The 20,886-nt window shown below is 45.0% G+C and overlaps 1 protein-coding gene across 1 annotated transcript in view; it reads left to right on the top strand.

Moving 5' to 3' along the window:
- Positions 1-18,393, top strand: part of LOC124720477 (ras-associated and pleckstrin homology domains-containing protein 1) — a 541,520-nt gene extending 523,127 nt beyond the window's left edge. The window contains exons 13-18 of the mRNA XM_047245837.1: positions 8-216; positions 7,235-7,489; positions 8,899-9,079; positions 11,881-12,086; positions 14,570-14,897; positions 18,087-18,393. Of these exons, the coding sequence (XP_047101793.1) occupies positions 8-216; positions 7,235-7,489; positions 8,899-9,079; positions 11,881-12,086; positions 14,570-14,897; positions 18,087-18,265 (1,358 nt within the window). The 3' untranslated portion in view covers positions 18,266-18,393. The remainder of the gene's footprint in view (positions 1-7; positions 217-7,234; positions 7,490-8,898; positions 9,080-11,880; positions 12,087-14,569; positions 14,898-18,086) is intronic.
- Positions 18,394-20,886: the final 2,493 nt, after the last annotated feature.

Below are 20,886 nucleotides of genomic sequence, written 5' to 3' on the forward strand. Positions count from 1 at the left end.
CTCGCAGGTTCGGTGCGGAGGCGGCGGTCGTGCCAGACGCCGTCAACACCGGACGGCGGGGGCGGCGCAGACGGCGGCAGCAACTCGAGCACCCTCAAACGGCACCACAGTGTCGGGGGCGGGTCGGCCCGGAGCTCCGCCTCCGCCTCCTCGTCCAGCTCGTCCACCCCCGTCAGGGAGCCACCCCCACCGCTGCCTGTGCCGGCAGAGTCGGAGGTAAGAGAAACTTGCGCACAGTTGCGTACCTCGCATGCTACGTCTGCACCTCTGCGGATAAGCAAATCGCACTGGAGTGCCCGGCAGAGGGTTCGTCGAAACACTTTTGCGATACTTCTCTATTATTTCCAGTCTCGAACAGTGTGTGGAAAAAACGAACATTTATATATCTTTCCGTGCGAGCTCCGATTTCCCTTATTTTATTACGTCGAGCGTTTCTCCCTACGTACGTCGGCACCGATTAAATATTTTTGCATTCAGTGGAGAAAGTTGGTGATTGAAATTTTGTGAGAAGGTTCTGTCCGCCGTAACAAAAATAGCCTCTGATTTAATGATATCCACCCAAATCCCGTATCGTGTCGATAACACTTTCTCCCCTAGTTCTCGGTAATAGGAATCGTGCTCCCCTTCTTTGAACTCTTTCGATGTACTCTACTGATCCCATTTGGTAAGGATGCCACACTGTGCGGGAGTACTCCAGGTTGTCAATAAAACTCAGTCTTCGATACGCCTCCCCCACAACATTTTCTGTGTGTTTTTTCCAGTTTCAGTTGTTCTTAACTGTAATTCCCAGGTATTTAGTCAAATTTACGGCCTTCGGATTTGACCGATTTATCGTGTAGCTGAAGTTAAATGGATTACTTTTAGCAGTCGTGTGGATGAGCTCACAGTTTTCATTATACAGGGTTTGCAAACGAACGTACTGACACGTCACGTCAAAACGACCACCGATTTGATCGATATCGACGTCTGAAGTCGACAGTTGTTCAGTAGAGTACCGAGACCCTGTTGGCAGTATAAAATTTTCTTTTCCTCCTCCTCCATTTTTCCTAACATTATGAAACCCTGACAAGTACAGGATGGTTATAATTAAACTTCTGCTACTCGAACCAGGGTAGGCAGAGAACTGTTTACGGTACAGGTATCCGACTTTATAGGAAAGACAATCAGTCTGTGCACTCCAGGGTCTGTGTTGTCAGTAGTGTTACTCTCACGACGGGTAATTGTCTGTGTAGCCTTCAAAATCTTTAAGAAATAATCTTGTAGGGATGTCCATTACAGTCGGATAACCTTGTGAGCAGCACAGTCAAAACAGGTAGTAACCCGTGAAGTCGAGATTTTGTTGTTGTGATTGATGCAGTATACGTGTAAATAATTTCTAAATTTTATAAGTTATTTGTGGAGTAAAGAATTTAATTATGTACAATACGTTTTGGGATCAATAGGTAATGAGTGTTTATGAACGGATATAAATGTGTTTTGACATAGCAGATCACAATGGTGCTTTACGTGTGATATTTTTTCTCTTCGAGAGGGACGTTATTTTCAGAGTTGCTCGAGTGCACGGTCGAGTCGTAATCGAGTGCGGGTCCTCTGTAATTTTTAGGAATGGACATAGAACTGATACTCCACAACCCTGAGTCGGTTCAGAAAATATTCTAGGGAACCACAGCCAAACTTCGTTACAAACAAATCGCGCGCGGACTGCGAAATATCGGCGCGAAGTTTGAGGTACGCGGTAGGCTGTCGCACGTTATAGTCGCGTGAAGGATCGGGTGACACCGACTGTGATTTATTGACATTAACTTAATAATAATTATCAAAGAATTATCGGAAGGGATAGTAAGTGTTCTCGATGCTTAAGGTGTGAGTCGATTTACGGTTTGAATAAAACAGATATTAATCACAGAATAGTCAGGTAGTCGATATGTTGCTCAGTGACCTGTAAACAGATTGCGATAGAATTACCGGAATGATCATTTCAGTAATTAGTGACCACCACCACCACACACACACACACACACACACACACACACACACACACACACACGCAACAGAAAACTAACTACTCTTTCTGTCAATTACATTTGGAACGGACTAGTTTTGTTTATGCTCGTTGGTATCAATAAACTTCATCCAAAGTTGAAACCTTACAGACTGTGTCGTGTTCCTTCAGTTTGGTAGAACAGTAGACATTATAGTCTACACTACTATCTACCTTTTTTCACAAAGAGAGCACTTACCTGTTTCTTTTAGAGGAAGGTTTCTGCTCCAGTCACCAGTCTTCTCAAAACGGAGATAAGGGTGACGCTCAGACGTAGCACTACGTCACCGTGATCGACCGCACACGTGTGGCCCCTTTCTCCCTCCCTTTTCGTGTCGAATGCCCCGCGATATACGCGCGGTACGACTAAGGGAGGAGGTAGAGGAGAAGAGAGAGAAGAAAAGGAGAGAGGGCCTAAAATAGGAGGTGACACAGTTAGGTGCCGGTATCAGTACGGCGTCACGGGGTCAAAACGTGAGCGTCGGTGTAGGCGGCGACTCGGGTCCGGAGGAGATGAGTGGGGTTTTCACTCGTAAAGACGTTTCGTCAAAATGACGGCAGTAGCGCTGTCGACGCACTGACGGAATACGGAGAGGTCGTCTTGTAAAAAGGAGAGGTCGTCTTGTAAAAAGATCAGTAAATAATAGTGGGCGCACGTTATATTTATATATTTATTAAATTTCTCACGCTCCCACTTTTTACAAGATGATGATTTTACATCTGGCATTTCATGGAGAGCAAATATTTTTCTTAATTTATCGACAATTTTGAGCTTGACGTCCTGCAGAATATGTTAATGACATAAACTCAATCACTTGAAAATGGCATAAAAGGCTGGAATGTAGGTCGCAATTAAATAAACAACAATACAGTAAAATGGCGGTGTGTTAATTTAAAAGTTATTGAATGACTGTTGCTCAACAACATCAAAAACTGAGAACTCTTATAGTTTACTCTTGCAGTTCATCCGATGCCCTCCACACGCAACTTCCTTACAGTGTTATTGTGGTTCACACACTAATGTTTCATGACAGGATTACTACGTGCTATGCTACAAGGTCCTCAGAAAGGAAAAAAGGCTGAGTAAGTAGAAGAAGAGGGATCTGGGCCAAGAAAAATGATCTGCAGTAAAAACTATGTGTACGAAGTGTTTTAGAGTGTCTGTTGAAATATAATTAATGTTAATCAAGTATAGTTTACATGAAATGCTTTCTTTCTGGAACTTATTGCTTTGCTCATATAAGGTACGGTTTTTCGAAACCTACACAAAATTGAATTACATTTTAAAATTAACTCCCCTTTGGAAACCAGTTTCATAATATTTTACATCAATAAAGAGACAGAAACCTTTTAAGCCATTAATGATAATTTATATAAAATTAGAAGTGTGTGAAATTTTACAATTTAGTTTCGTTACATTGTGCTCCAGATTTTTCTTTTCCTCTTCATTTTTGGAAACAGAAATATGTCATACAGGGATAGGCTGCAGCATCGGTGCAGTACTGTTTCGGCCAAAATTTCACGAACTGGCAATGAAATGCATTAGGGTGGTGCAAAAGCTCAGCGTAGTTTTGCCACAAATCTGTTTTTATTTCCTCACTGACATCGCCGAACTTTGCCAGTGGTAGTCCTTATCGAATGTTCGATCTCGTAGGACACTGAACTGTTAAAATCGATGGACGTAGTGAGTGTAACTTCACATCTGAGAGCACCTGTCGTTCAATTTTTGTCTCACCAACCGGGGTGATTCCACTGCAATGACCGAGCCTCAGTTGTGACGTATTTGCGAGCCCTCATTTCGTCACCTTTTGTGATGTGTTTCAGTTCTGCATTGTTTTTGACTTCATCTAGTGACTTCTGAGTAACTCACATTCATTGCTGTTCTTATGTGAAGTTCAACAATTTTGAGGAAAAAAAAAGAAAAGAAAATTAAGTCACATGCTTCATACACCATAAATATCACTGGGTAAGAGAGTTTTTTTTGCCAACATCAGCTGTAATTTCTCCAGCTGTGACTCGGTGACTGTTCGTAGTCATTTCTTTCCTTTTTTTCCACAATTTCGCAGGTCGACAGTGTGGCAGGGCATCGCGGCGCGGTCGCTGCTTTCGACTTCTTCACGACCTTTGCTGAAATGCTTCTGCCATTTATAAACCCTTGTGTTATTCCTAGCAGCAGAATCACCAATAGCAATGTTTGACATTTCTATGACTTTTCTGTATTTAATTCTATTTTTATACCAAAATTTAATACATATTCTCTGATCCATTTTTAAGCTAAATAGACAGTTGCAGCTACTGTCAGAACATGTATTATCTTCTCGACAGCTGACGACAGACTAAATAGCCGGGCCGGGTAACACTGTACAGACACCTCTAAGACCCGTGTGTTAACAGAACGAGGAATCAAGTGCGCAAATCGGACTAATATGACGGGCAAAATTAGAAAATTTCTGTTACATTTTAAATGTAACTGGTGTTGGCTGCTCTGCTGGTCCATTTTCATCTGACCGACACAAACAAATTACGGAATGGAGTAAGAAAGGTGATGACCTACCTTTCTGCAAGTAATGCCGTATCCGAAGCAACTGTCCTGGCATTTGCCTCTTGCGATTTGGGAATCTACAGCGAACCGGGGCCAGGCGGCGATTCCAACTGCCGTCTTCCTGAAAGTGTGTTTGCCACCCGCATCGCCCTCGCTTCCTCCCCCTCCTCCGCCACCCACACAGCTCATCTGCCTGCCACCATTATGTCGCATAACACCGTAGCACACCCTGTCCTAGAGAGAGCCCTGATTTTTTTTGTGTGTGTGTGTGTGTGTGTGTGTGTGTGTGTGTGTGTTAAGGCTGTCCGGGTTGATAAAAGATCCTGGTATCAGCACAAAGTTTACTCCCTCAAAAGCCAGTCACCATAATACCTCCCCCCCCCCCCCCCCCCTCCCCATTGTCCACTCACTGAAATTGCATCACTTCATTGGCCTTGCTAAATTATTAGAGTGCACAAATTTAGCACTGGCAGTTGCAGGCTAATAAAAATTACGGTAACGTCGTGAGCAAACCTCCTGAGGTGCCTACCTCCAAACTCGTATTTTGTTTTGTTTATCGTATTGCGTCGGCAGACCGAGGTTACGGATGCTGAGGTAGTTGAGATAACAAATCTGTAATTGAACAGTTACCGATGCAGATCTGCCATCTGGGTTATCTTTTTCTACAGTACTCTGAAATTGCTCGAGGTCTGTTCGTTTCGCACATTCGCCGATTTTCCAGCCTCCTCGAGTTACGTTTGCAGACGTCAGGGACTTGTTCCCTAGGCCACAAAATTTTGCACTTGGGATAGAGTCTGGCACGTTTTGGAGCTATGAGTTCACTTTCCGGGACTGTATTGTCTGATTTTTTTTTTTGGGCTCTGTACGTGCTTCAGCTTACGGCCTGGCAGTAAACGGAGTACGTATTTCTCAGTTTTATGAGAAAACCGTCTCGTATATTTTTAATTAATGAAATTTTATTTTCACTTGCTGATAAGTGGATTGTCTTTGCTATTGGTTAGCAAGCTTGCCCTATCCTACTTACGCTTTAACTGATTTACAATGTTTATGACTAAATTAAGTCACCAAATTGGCACAATTTGTGGTTCAAAGGTGTAGTAAAGTACCAAATATTACATTATTTTTGTTTATGTATTAAGATATAAGGAATGTAATGCTTTACTGGTTTATTAATATTGTTACAGAAACATTTCTCTGAAGATGAAGGGGGGGGGGGGGGGGGGGGGGGGGGGGGAGGGAAACAGCTATGTCACACATTTTCTGCCTGGTGATGACATTGACGAGGTGCAGTCTCAAAAATTGTAGTATTTGAAAACGAAGTTGTAGCTTTCAAATGCATTGTACACAGACAGAAAAATGAAGTATTGCAATGACAGTGGGTGTATTAATAGTATAAATGCCCCTCATCTGTAAGCTGCTTTTACGCACAGCTGACGTCCGTTAATAATGTTACACAGACAGTTACAGAGTAGGAGGTATGCACCGGGGCCAGGGATCCGCCAATTTCAATTCAGACTGTGTGGCTCATCGACACGCTGTCATTGCCGTACCAGGATGAGAAGAAGAGCTGTAGAAATTGAAATACTCGAGAACCACTTCAACAGGGATGAAAGAGTATTACATAGAGATAGTTTAGGAGTAACAGTAATGACTCACCAAATAACAGAAGTGCGGCCAGTTGCATACTGTGCTGGCTGAATATCTATCCATTACGGTGTATCCACTCCTGTGTGGGCCGTTGTCATTTTCGTGTGAAACTGGTAAAGTCAAAAATTTATTACTTAGCTGATTCTTTTGCTGGCTTTGTTGCCTTCTTCTGTGAGGTACAACGGTCTCAGTATTTTCCTGCATGGAAAAATGTGTAATTTTCCAGTACCATTTGGTTTGTCGAGTAACTTCAACTATGAAATAATAATAACTTGTTCGTCAGTGCTTCTTTCTCAACCAGGAATCTGTAAATCCTAAAATATACAACACCCATCTTCCACATAATACGATATTTATCCTCTCAAATGAGCTACAAAATTCTAACTGCTTACTGTGTCTGCACAAAACTTGTCCGTCCATTTGGACTCGATTTGTGAGACTCCCTCTCAAGACTACTCCTCTCTCTATATGCAATTACATTTGTAGGCCACAGAGTTTAATCGATTGTGTCACTGACAGACATCGGTTAGATTAACTGATACGTATTTTTTACATAAATTTAACAAAATTTATTGTAAGAAAGATTTACATAGTTTTGTGTTAAGTAATTACCCAGATCACATTAAATGTAAGCAGCTGTGCACAGAACACAACATTTTTGTACCGGTATTAGGCTATCGGGCAACGATAGCGAAATTATCGTTACCTGTCAGTGCCGGAAAGTTCACGGTACGCGCAGGGCTCGATTACGGCACGGTCTGTCAGACGGGGTGTGCCGAACGGAGCGGACGGCGACTCTTCCCTTCGTACAGTAGAAGCCCCGTGGCACAATTCAGAGACGGTCGGGCACTGTCGGAACCCGACGGACGCACCGTTCCGCACGTACTGTTCGACTGCCCGACCCAGTTCGAGTTTACAATTTAACTAGCTACATCTGCGTAGCCTCCGAACGTGTCTCTAGCACTGACGTTCACTGCGTACTACTACTACTACGCTGCGGGCAGGTGGAGGAGGAGCTGCCGCCGCCCCCGCCGGACATGTTCGAGAGCACGCTGAGCCTGGACTCGCTGCCGCCCCCGCCGCCGCCGCAGCCGGCCGAGCTGTCGGGCAGCCGGCTGAGCCTGGCCTCTCTGCCCCCGCCGCCTCCGCCTTACCGCCCGCCGCCCCCGGCACCGACGCCCGCGCCGCCCTCGGACGTCTCCGCCCCGACAGACTGCCCGTCGCCGATGCGCCGGGGGCCGCTCGTCGCCCCTCCTCCGGTAAGTACCCGTCACGAATGGGGGATCTGAGTCGCGTAGGAGTAGAAGTAGAACGGACGAGTGATGTACGTACGCAGTCATTTGCGAGAGGTGTTTTTCGAATATTTTTGTTATGACGAAACATTTATAATGTGCTGTTCTTTTTATCCGAACGACTACTCGGAACGAGGTCAGACATGAAAGGAACACATTTTGTAAAGGAAAGATTGTTTTAGACCTGAAGATGACAGCAAAGTGTATTAAAAGTTCTTTTAAATAAGGAAATATTTGTGCCATCTCACCTGTAGAATGTTTATGGAGCAGAAGTGACTCGGGTCAAATCGGGGTGACAGGAACCACTCGGGAGCCCGTTTTTTAAATTTCTCGGGTAGTGATAAATGGTGCTTGGAGGCTGGAATGTTAAATTAATTTTGCCTCTAAATGAACTTTCAACTTTTTTCACAAATAAAATATTCTCAGTCGATTTGCCGAGCCCCGGTGTCACGTCGTCACGACGTTCCTACTGTAGCCGGTGGATAGCAGATTCCTCTGTCGAGGGTCGGACGGATAGGCGGTGGGGTGCCTTCGGAGGACGTCACTTCTGGTGAGGGGTGGTGGGGCTGCCTGGGGGTTCTGGGCGTCGAATCCCGGTGCTGTGGAGGTATTTTTGCTAATGCCGAGTACCGTGTGGATCTCAGTCGGAAAACACTGTCAGAGTTGACGAGATAGTGGCGTACTCGTATTTATACGACCTGTCTGACGACCGAACGGCACACGGTGCCGTCACCTGGGACATTAGTTCACGACCGAGCTATGCGAGGGATGTGGCGTCGGCAAATATGTGTCGGTGAGAGTCCGATGTGAAATGGGCAGAGGCCGCAGACGAAATAGGCTAGCAGCTCTGAGATTTGACACCCGGACCTCCCTCCGCCCACATGCCACCTTCGGTCGTGAGACCGCGACTGCCACACCGGTCGGGCCCTCGGCAGAGGAGTCGACTGTTCGGCACGTCGGACGGACGAACTGGAGACGAACCCGACAGACGGGAAACTCGTAAACTCGTCGTGACGACACGACACTGCGACTTGGTCGATAACCCGAGAAGGCGACGTTGATGAAATTTACCGAATGACTGCATTCTGGTATAAGTTAAGGGCTCAAAATTTACTTGACGTGAACGGTGGGCTGTTCCGTATGTCCTTATTTTTGAGAGGCACTATATGTTCGGCCAGCAACTAGATTCAATTTTTTAAATGAAGGAAAATGCTCTGACGAGGTATCGGACTCGAAAACTGGCTATGAAAAATTAACACCGTGGAGAGACCGAAGAGAGAGATTACAGACGTAAAATGTACGTACACCTCAGTTCCTCGAATCGCATCCTACGGTACTGCTCGCCACCTCAGAGTTGGTCCCGTCCCGTGTCGCAGGTGTACTCGGCGCCTCCGTACCTGGCGGAGCTGAAGGCGGCGGGTGCGGCGCCGTGCGGCCAGCCGGGGTCTCCGCTGGCGAGCAGGCGGCCCGGGTCCCCGACGCCTCCGACGCCGCCCCCGGCGACGCCTCGCAGCCCCGTGCCGCTCGCCGAGACGCAGCACAGGTCGCGCACTGCCGGTGAGTCGGCATCCCACTTCTACTCCCTTCCCTTCCCTTCCCCTCCCCTCTCTCCTCGACCTAACCCGGCCGGCGGGTTCAACCGTCGGTGCCCGAATGTGAATGTAGTACAGCAGTAAACACACGATAAAGTGAAAGGTGAAAATATCAATTTTTGAAGAACCGAGTGGTGCCAGATTTACACAGTTTTGAACTCTTAAGTAAAAGATCTGTAACTTGGTATGTACATCCCATTCTAGTTTCGTAATTCACACACACACACACACACACACACACACACACACACACACACACACACACACAGATGTTTTCCACCACTCAGTGCCTAAAGTATGACGACGAACGGAGAGAAGCAGCTGAGACTGTTAAATTCTCGGGATTACATCTCGATAATAAATTTGACGGGGAGGAGAACTGCCGAAGTGGCTAAACCGAATCTCTATTTGCAGCACGAATGCCGTCGGTCGCAGGTGACGTAAAAATAAAAGAGGTGGCACACCGTGCTTACTTTCGTTCCGTGATGTCGTACGGGATTATTTTCTGGGTTACTCGTTGAGCCGAGCTATAGTTTCTGGGTCCAGAAACGTGTAATGAGAATTATTTGTGGTCTGAACTCTAGCATATCCTGCAGAGCTCTGTTTAAGGAACTAGGTACATTAATTATCACTTACAAATATATTTACTACTTAATAAAATTTGACACTTAAAAGTATATCTCTTTTCTCAAACTGACGTCTAAGTTCATGTAATCGACACTGAAAATAAGGATAATCGTTGCAAAGATTTAAAGTCACTTGTTTTGGTCCAAAAAGGTGTATATTGTTAGGCAACACATGTAAGGCCGGTATTACACTTTCAAATATCTTTGTCAAAAATCTTTGTGAAAGATATTTGATGGTGTAATAGTAATCAAATGTTGTCCAATATTTGATCAAATCTAGGGCCTCGCTGTAGATTTGATCAAAGAAGTTGCTTGTCTTCTGTTCACTGCAGTGTGACATGTCACTGCATGGAGCGCTAGTATCGCTGCAGCGTTCTGTCGTCTGTAGTGTTTTTATAACCATTGCCGATAAATACAATTGGTGTGTGCCGACAACTACAAAATTAATAGAGGTGTATGGAGCTGATGAGACGCTCTACAACGTGAGGCACCCTGAACACAAAAATAGATTAAGAAGATTGGAGACCTGACCTGACCTGACCTGACCTAACCTAACATAACCCTCTCCTGTAGCAAGGAATCGGAGTGTTGGAGTGAGCCTGTCTTCTGAAGATGTAGCAGTTCTTAAGTGAATATTGTGCTTTGTGATACGAGGATACACTTCACTGAGCACATACAGAGATGTATGCTCATCCATTCTTAAGTAATTGATGTAATGCACTACTTGACGTCTTGCACTGTAAGCTCACGTAACAAGTTTTTGAATGCTTTTATTGTGTTGTCGTAAAACCCACGACTTCCCCCAGATTAGATTAATTTTTCGTTCCATAGATCTGTGTTGAGGAGATCCTCGTGGATGTGGAACATGTCATTTTTTTAAAGCTTAAATAACACTACTAATGGTATGAATAAATACAATACATCATTTGTTTCTATTAAAAATTTCGTCAGTGGAGTAGAAGGAGTTGGCCACTAGTAAGTCTTGCAGGCCCCTTTTAAACTGATCTTTATTTGTAACTAAATTTTTTATATTTGTTGGCAAATTATTGAAGATGAGTGTTCCGGAGTAGTGGACCGCTTTTTGAACTAAAGTAAGGGCTTTTAAGTCTTTGTGCAGATCATTTTTGTTCCTGGTATTGTATGTGTGAACTGAGCTGTTTGTTGGAAAAAGAGATACATTATTTAGGACAAATTTCATTAAGGAGTAAATATAGTGAGAGGCAGTAGTTAGTATACCCAATTCTTTGAAAAGGTTTCTATAGGGTGTCTGTGAATTTACTCCACAAATAATACGTATTACGCGCTTTTGAACTCTGAAAACTTTTGTTTGACTTGAAGATTACCCCAAAATATTATATCATATGACATTATGGAAAGAAAGTAGGCAAAGTATGCAAGCTTTGTCATTTGTTATGTCACCTGTGTCAGCTAACACTCGAATTGCAAATACAGATCGGTTAAGGCGTCTCTGCAGTTCTGTGGTGTGCTCCTCCCAACTGAGTTTATTATCAAGTTGTAATCCCAGGAATTTAAGACTGTCAACCTCGTATGTACTGTTCCTTTTTTTCCCCCACTTCTCTTCCGCATGTGCACACAGTGCAATTGCGGTACGTGCAAGTGCTGCGGTTAATAACAAGTTGTTGTCGGCCATCTTGAACTTTGACGAAAAATTTGATGACAGTGTAATACCCCTTCTAGCGCTATGTCAAAGATCTTTGTCCAATATATTTGACAGAATATTTGATCACACCTTTGATCAAATCTTTGACAAAGAAATTTGATAGTGTAATACTGGCCTAAGCAACTTGTCATATCCGTACGGAATTGTGCATCAGATTACTTGAATAGTCACAGAAGTGAGCAGTGTGTGTGTGTGTGTGTGTGTGTGTGTGTGTGTGTGTGTGTGTGAGATGTCAAAGATCTTTGTCCAATATATTTGACAGAATATTTGATCACACCTTTGATCAAATCTTTGACAAAGAAATTTGATAGTGTAATACTGGCCTAAGCAACTTGTCATATCCGTACGGAATTGTGCATCAGATTACTTGAATAGTCACAGAAGTGAGCAGTGTGTGTGTGTGTGTGTGTGTGTGTGTGTGTGAGAGAGAGAGACTGACCGGAGTGCGGACCTGTGCAGGGAAGAAGATCTCATTCGCCATCCCGGCAGAGAGCCCGGGGGCGGACGGCACGCGGTCCCTGCCGCCCCCCGCCTCCCGCAAGCCGCCGCCGCCCCGCCGGTCGGAGTCAACGCGGCTGACGACGCTGCCGGCTCCGCAGCAGCTGGCCCCACCCCCGAAGGACTTCCTGAAGGACCTGCAGAGGGTCATGAAGAAGAAGTGGCAGGTGTGTGCCGCTAGGAGCTGTGTTTTAACTGACAACTTCCTTTTCATGTAAAGGTGAAGTGTGGCTCACCGGCAGAGTGATAAACGCGGAGGAAAGGTGGTGCGCGATTTGAAGGACGTGTGACAGTAATCCACAGTAGCCCGTCCAACTCTGCTACACACTTGAGATGACCGCTACAAAATACCTGTTATTTACAAATCACTACAAATATTTTGTACGTTACAGAAAGGTAAAATGACGGATTGGAAGAAAGAAATTAAAATGTGCATCAATCTCAAAGACAGTATACGCTTTTAAATGAACAAAACGACCTGCAAAATTGGGAATTCTAGCCAACTTTTAGGCCTACCAGTTCTGCGTAATGCGAAAGATCCCGCAACCGTAAAAAAGGTAGTGAAAGATTTTACTCGATTTTCACGGTTTTCAGAACTATTTCATTAGAGTACTGTTATTGATTTTGTATGTAGATCTTTGTAATGACTTTCCAAAAATGGCACACTCACACAACAGTAGAACAAATATATACGAGTTATTTTAAAGATATTACATACAGTTATTTTTACTCTGATCACAAACAATAATTAAATATAATTGAGAACAAAGACATATAGAGCTCAATTAAGAAATTTCTCTAAAATAATTATAATCTTCCTAAAGTACGTACATTAAAAATGTCAACCTTATATGTAAGAGCTTGGCAATGACTGCTCGAAAACGAGGAAATCTTTTTCTAATTTATTTTGTGACAATTACGTGCTGCCGTAGGAGAAAAGACGAACACGGCATAATGTACCGTTCAAAATCGACTGTAAAGTAAGTTATAATTCTCCTAGCGTATCTTGGCTTACGACTTGTTCCTTTCATAAATTTGTAAGTGATACTAATGCATCTGATGTGTAATGCTTTCATTTTGGATTCTAGAAAATGGCCAGAGGCCGAAATTGTACGATTCTACATCGAATAGAGAAAATGTCAGCCGAAGGCAGCACTCGTCACAGCTGTAGACCCTATCGTAGTGAAGATGTAAAATCCTAAGGACTCGGGTTCGATCCTAGGATTTTCATCTGTCATTTATCACTTCTTTCACTTCCTGTAGTGTACGTCAGTGTGAAAAATGCCGAGTTACACTGCGGTTCAGAATCCACTTCTAACTGCAAGGCACCCTCTGACTGACTGGGTGGGTTTTTATTTTTTGATATTAGAATTTCGAGTAAATGGTATGTACCGAGGATCAGAAATTCCTGTCACAGGAAATGGAAAATCTGCGACCGGGCAAAGTTCGGAAGAAGACGAGGATACAATTCGTATTGATGGCAAACAGGTGCTCGTGTTTTATCCACAACAACCGAGTTATGTAATCCAGTAATATCTTCAAAGAAACCAAAAGTTGGGGCTTTCGGGGGCGAGGAGACAGATATTGGCAGAGGAATAAAAAGTAATCTGGAAATAGGAAGTATTTCTTAGGAGGTCAGAGATGCGATTCCTAAGAAGAGTACCAGGGTACACACTCTGTGACAGGAGGGGGAATGCAGATACCAGAGGAGAAATGGGAGTGCAAAGCTCGAGTTAGCTTACCGAGAAACATGGGAACGACCAGAAGGACTGTGTCAATAGAGTAAAAGACGACACAGTGTTAAAATTGGTGCCCCGACGCATGCGCTGCATTTTGTATTGCGAGCAGGCGCACCATTTAATGAAACAATAATGATATCAACTTTCATTATATCAGTCTGCCGCTACAGACAGGTGTTAATATGCAGTAATGGCCCACTCGAAGCATTATAACGGTGCAATTGCATCGGATCCGAATTAACCACTTACTCAATAACTAATTATCTCGTAGATGACTGAGATTGTGCACCAATCATAAATTTTGTCTCACCTGACTCGCATTTTATTTTATATTACTGCCACTCACTCGGACGTAAGACAACACAAGTTATCGTTGTGTTAGCTGAAGCAATAGTGAAGGAATAGGTACGTGCTTGCAGTTGCAAAACCACAACAGAACAGGCAAAACAATTTTGCTCGAGGGTTTATGACGAATTATTACCCAGTTGACAGATAGTGTTTGGGAGGAACTAAGAAAAGGTGGAAAGATCTGTAATTTGAACAGAGATGGCTTAACAGGCAAATGTCTAATAACACGAGAAAGAGAAGGAGAATTTTATGTATAAGTTATATTTTTGTTATCGGAGGTTCAAATACGAAATATTCATCGCACCTGTATTCTATGTCAGTGATTCTGCTCCTCACACAAATGTATAATGTTGAGGGACAGTGTCGTTTTCATTAAAACCTGCCATGTGTATGACTTTGTGTCATTTAAAATACTTACAATCAAATAACGAGGAATATTTTGCCAAGGATTTTACTCACATTTCAGTGGGGGACACGTACAAATGCCACGGATGCCTTCGGGGAACGTAATGCGACCGTGCCGTAATGTGAGAGTGTAACACTTTTCTCCCGGTCCACTGCAGGTCGCACAGAAGTGCAAGGCGGACCTGTCGACGACACCGCACGAGGTGCTCGGATTCCGCGACGCGCCTCCCCCGCCGCTGCCGCCTCCGGACGTCCGGCGGGAGAACAGTGTGCTGGACTGGGTGCAGGAGCACTACGGGGGCGGCGGGGGCGGTGCGCCCCACCAGTACAACCTCTACGAGAACGTCTACCTGGTGGGGGGCGGCGGGTCACCCGCCCACGCGCCGCCCGCCGTCAACGGCCAGCACTGCCCGCCGTACCGTCACCACCCCCACCCCCAGCACCCGGACGGGGCACCGCCCCCGACAGCTGTGGACTACCGAGCAGGTGGGTGTCAGCTTCTGCCGGAGACGTGTCGTGCACTCGAGAAACACGGGTGTGCTCCGATGTACTCTAGTGTATTACTACTCTGACATACATAGAAAATTAGTTACTTTAACAAAAATTCTCGTGAACCGGTTTACTTTTGTAGCAAATAGGCAGGCCTCGTTACCAGAAGTAGTGACATTAGAAGTGACCACTTGACTATTTACCTGATTTCTTTGATTTGTTAGAGTTGTCTCGGGTTTCTACAACACAAAAAAAAGACACAGTCTGGTTAAAGTGTTCTGTTTGTTGTAGCAGGAGAAAAGAACCAAACTGTACACTAATATAAGACATTTTAGTAATAAAAGGATGGACTGTGTATCAAAGTGACCTCAGTGTAAACACGTAGCCACACGGAGCAGGACAGAAACCCTCGTGGTTGCAGCAGTGGTGACATTTAGAACTCTTTGACAGTGTACTCATTTTATGTGTTTGTCTTGACTTCAGTTGTAATTAGATTAATGATAGACACACAATTACAACTCCAGTTTCCTTGTAATAAATTGCTTCACATTCGTTAACTAACATGTTACACTAATTCATCAACATTCCTCTCTCTCTCTCTCTCTCTCTCTCTCTCTCTCTCTCTCTCTCTCTCTCTCTCTCTCTCTCTCGTGTGCCCACCTTTCATTACTTCGGGCTTTAAAATACACTCACATAACTCCAAGTACCCTGTTAATTTTACAGTAAATATAATTTCTCACAAAGCTGCCAGTCAGTGGTGCAAGCAATGCACATTAATAGTGTAGCTAATGAACATTTTCCAGTTTTAAATGAATAAAAATTCACTGGAAAATAATAAAAATTATCTACACAAAGCCAAGATTTTATCAAAATATGGAAGAGAGGTACTATGAATATCAAATGTATGTATTATCTGGTTGTGGAGTTGTTTGGTGTTTCATGTTCTGGAATATTACTCGGCACTGGCTGTCTCATTGTAATACCTGCACCATTTGTGAAACTCCAGTAGATGTGGCGTGTCTGTCTCCTATGTGTTCGGTATCATGTTACACGTCTCGTGAACGAGCTTCCCTGTGTAACGTATGCAGAGTTGTATCCTGAACTTTTAAATTCAGCTTTTTTTAGTGAAATTTGAGTAATTGCTGATCTAGGTCACTAAATTTATTTATATTGCAGCACACGAAAAGCTAATAAGAAAGTTAGCTCAGTCGAGGGAGTGATTTTTCGTCCCAGGAACTTGGTGCGTTGCTAAAGACACAGATCAAAAAAAAAAAAATTGTGCCTCAAATAACTTCAAAATTTATTACTTATTACATCGTGGAACACATAAAATACTACACTTGACAAATATATATGTAAAAGTAAGACCACAATGAGCATCCGAGTTCACAGCCGCGTACCTATTTATAAACTTTCAACAATCAATATAATTCTTCTTTTGTTAAAAGCTATTACAATTCGATTTACCACACTCTAACCATTTTAACAGACAGTTTATTTAGTGTTTCTATATAATTTTGTGAATCCCTTCTTCTACAAATTTAACTTCTCTGATACAAAAATGTGATGTTCTTCATACAGTCCACAAATTGTCGGTCTTTTGTGAAATTTGTTGCTCAGCTTAAGCCTCGTCAAATGTCCTTGTATATTTCTTACGTTACATACAGAGTCAGGAGGAAAGGTATGTGCTCGGACGAGTGATAGTATTTGTGATTCTTAATGAAAAAAGTCATACGAACGTATGTCCCGAATGAAATTTTCACTCTGCAGCAGTGTGCGTTCTGATAAGAAACTTCCCGGCAGATTAAAATTGCGTGGCGGGCCGAGACTCGAACTCGGGACCTTCACCTTTTGTGGGCGAACGCTCTACTTACCGAGTTACACGAGCGTGACCCGCGACCCGTCCTCACAATTTTACTTCTGCCAGTACCTCGTCTCCTACCTTCCAAAGTTCACAGAAGCTCTCCTTTGAGACTTACAGAAGTAGCACCCCGGGAAGAAACGGTATTGTTGCAGAGTGAAAATCTCATTTTGGAAACATCCCCCAGGCTGTGGCTAACGTGTGTCTCCGCAATATCCCTTCTCGCAGGAGTGCTAGTTTTGCAAGCTTCACCAGAGAGCTTCTGTGAAGTTTGGACCGTAGGAGGCGAGGTACTGGCGAAAGTGAAGCTGTGAGGACGGGGCGCAAGTCGTGCTCGGGTAGCTCAGTCGGTAGAGCACTTGCCCGCGGATGGCGGATGTTCCTAGCAGTTTCTGAAGAAACTAGTTCAAACAGTGGGGAACAGGACAGATGTAGGTGATAGTAAACAAAACATTGTGATCTAATCTTTTGTTTGATTGTCTACATATCCTCACTAAATCCACCGTCAACTGCAATGCATTTTGCAGCTCTCGTAGGCAGTTTACTCTCGTAGGCAACTGCTCTGTTGCCGATCTAAGTTCTTTCGTACAGTCTTCTACTCGAACACGTGCACGTACAATGTGAGCGAGGAGTTGCTCCTCTGTGGAACTCTGTGCTCAAAGATGTAGCTCTCGAACTGACCCCCGAAGACGGTAGTACAGTGGAGTGAGGTCGGGTGACCTCGGTGGCCTAGAAATGACTCCACAGTGGCAAAATCAGATTCCCAGGATACATTTCAGTGACGTACTGTGTCACTGGCCGTGCAGAAGGCGTAGGAGCTCAGTCGTGCCGCAAGTACGTGAGATGTCGCGGGAGGCAGTAAAGGTGACAGTACGTAGTGTGACCGACGCCTGCGGTATTCGAGCAGCCGAATGTCGGATACGGTTAAGAAAACGGCATACGTTCACTCAAAGTTTTACGTTCAGAATCGTCAGTACCGTCCCCTCTCATTACTGACCCCCCTGTAACCGTACACACTCTGCGTCGTACCGTTCCCTTATTTTTGTACGAGAAATTGTGGTTTTGCAAGCAGATGTAAAAACAATAAAGTACCTGCCACTAGCTTGCTCGTACCACACAATATTAGCTTTGCTGATTTTGTTATGCTAGAAAAAAATAAAATACTCAGATTATTATTTAAAAATGCTAATTGTCTATTCGGAATTATATATTGTCGGTAAAACCCGAAAATGACAAGTTACGAGATTGAAGTATGCGTGCTCGTGTTAGAGTTCTTCACGAGAGCTGCAGTTCGGAGTGACTGACGTTTCACGCGCCTTCCGCAGGTCCAGCTCCGGGCTCGCGGCTCTCCCGTCAGAACAGCGTGGCGGCCGCCATCGCCGCCAAGAAGAGGCCGCCTCCGCCGCCCCCGAAGCGCTCGGAGACGACGCAGCTGACGACGGCGGTCCCGCCGCACGCGCGGGCGCCCCTGCCGCCGCCCCCACCGCCGCACCCCTCGCGCTGACGCCGCCCCCACGGCCGGTAGAGCTGTGCCCCCGGCCGTCCCCGCGGCCGCCGCCACCACCCTTGCGGACTCATCTGACGGCCGGCGGGGTCGCGCCGGGGTCACGGGAAGTGCACGCCTCGGAGGGACGCCCGTCTCTACGTCTGCGGTCTTCGGAAACTGTGACGAACAGGACGACTCGACGGTCGAGTTACGGGGCGGTCACTCTGGTTTTCCGGTAACCTCACTACCGTTTGCCAAAGTTTTTTCGCACATACGGTGGCCGAGGAACCCGCCACCGCACGACAGCTGTAGTCGGACCGTCCCTACGGCGGTCGGACCGAGCCCTCGGTGTCGGAGTGACTTTTTGTAAATATTGTGCCGCAGCTACGGATCGGCAGGCGGCCACCTCTAGTGTGCGGGGAGAACGGTTCTCACGGTCGACGGTATCTTGTCCGACATTTTCTTTTTACTGCGAATATTTTGCAGTGCAGAAATGTACATGGGTATACTAGTTTCCAGCAGAATTGTATTTTAATGAGCTTCAGAGTTTCTGAGAAAGAAAATTCATCGATCGACAGTTGACGACGATATTCCGGGAAATAAATCTTCCTCTGTTATAATTCACTTGGGTTTCTATCTATTTGTTCTGAGGGTAAAGGCCCCATCGTCGGACGCTTCTCGCCACGGTACAGCCCTCGAGGGACCGCCGAGTAGTGAACACTGCACGGACGTGGTGACGATTGTGATGTCGGTGATAATTTTATACCGAAACTTCGGCTTCGAACCGGGTTACGACAGAACGATCTGGCGCTCGTGACACGTAGACCCCACCCACTCTTACCGAGCTATCCCACTGTCGGTCTACGAGGAAGTAACGGACACTCTCGAGAGGTGGGATACTTTTCCCGCCTGCCACGTATGTCGTATTTCCGAGTGTTCGGAGCTGTGCCTGCCGAACGTAAATACGAAGCCGACGATTGTGCCACTATATTTTCTGCTTTTGAATAGATAACTGAGAAAAGAATTCAGTTGTAGGTACAGAAGATTTATTTTGCGAAATAAAACAGTGTCCGTGTTCATCGAATACAGTCGAGGTTTCATTTCCCGATTGCTCCAAATTCTCTGTCCGTAATAGCTCGCCGAATGGGTCTGTAATTCTCGTCTACGATGGGTCTCTGTTGCACCGGACGTCAGCTGTAGGGAGCCGAGGTGCGTTATTCCATTCCCCCGCGTCAGCCAGAATAAATTTCGTCCCCGGTCAGATCGCACGATCTCGGAGTGCTGCCCCGTGAGCCGAGAAAGTGAACGGTGTGTACTGCTGCAGCGAGAGACCAGCGTGAGGTGCAGGCTGCTACACCACACCGGAACTGGACATTCTCGCCACGAGACACGGCCGGGGCATCGCGCGGAAGGGGTGGCCGGCACATGGCGGACGGTTTGTCACACGGAGGGGGGCACTGAGCGAGGAAGAAGCAGCACTGGCGAGCAGAGAGAGAGAGAGAGAGAGAGAGAGAGAGAGAGAGAGAGAGAGAGAGACTCTTTCTGAAGAAGTTGTAACATTGTTCATAGATATGAAAGAAATCCAGCAATCATTCAGAAGACGTCACTAACCGTTCCAGTAGTAACAGTATTACCTAGTGGAAAATTCTTATGTTAACTGTTTTTCAGTAGTAGGTGGAATGAGTTGGACTGTTCGTGCGAATGATGCACACTAACATGTGTGTCCTGTCATAAGTTCTCTCTCTCTCTCTCTCTCTCTCTCTCTCTCTCTCTCTCTTTCTTTCACACACACACACACACACACACACACACACACACACACACACACACACACACACTAACATAATAATAAACTGGAATATTCGCTCCGTGTCTTTAAGAGTCGTGGACTCGGAATCTTCTTTCAGTGCTGCTGAAGAACGCAAACACTCTCTTGTTCCGAGTGCAGGTTTGTGCAGTCAACTCGGTTCAAATGTGTTTCGTTTGACGTCCTCTGGTGCAGTTTGCTTTCGTGAAATGAGAATTTGAGAAACAATCGTACGTGTAAGAGAGGTCGAACTGAAATAACCAACTGAGCACTTACATTTTTTTTCTACATATATGGGTAGTCTGCATAAACATTGTGTCACGCTACACGTCGGTGGTGCGTTCGGACTCTCGTCTCCCGTGCCTCTGTTTTGGGTGCTTCTAGTTGAGGGAAACTTTCTGTAATGATCTCCAGTTGTTTGTATAAAATATATATATATATGTATATGTATGGACAGTAGTACAGGCCTCGTACTTGAGCAAGACTTTTTATTAGTCTGTTTTTTATAACGACGGTGCTTCTAACTTTAAATTTAAATTTTGCCGTAGAATCCGCTTTTTGTATGTACACACGTGATGTATGTCTAAAAGGATCGCCATTTGTATCGGTAGCTGTCGATACAGAGACAGTACCGGATCAATGACACCTTTTTACGCGTAGATTGTATCGGAACTTTTGTGATATATTTTCGTGTAAAAATTGTAGCTAAGTAGGCGTTTCTCCTCTGGACCCAGGTGTACCGCACACATTATACGAGAGAAACGTGGTACCCGTTCCCTTACCCTCTCTCTTAGTGATGTGAATTTGTATCCCAGAAAATTTCCTCCTCCTC

Source organism: Schistocerca piceifrons, chromosome 11, assembly GCF_021461385.2.
Source record: "Schistocerca piceifrons isolate TAMUIC-IGC-003096 chromosome 11, iqSchPice1.1, whole genome shotgun sequence".
Lineage (NCBI taxonomy): Eukaryota > Metazoa > Arthropoda > Insecta > Orthoptera > Acrididae > Schistocerca > Schistocerca piceifrons.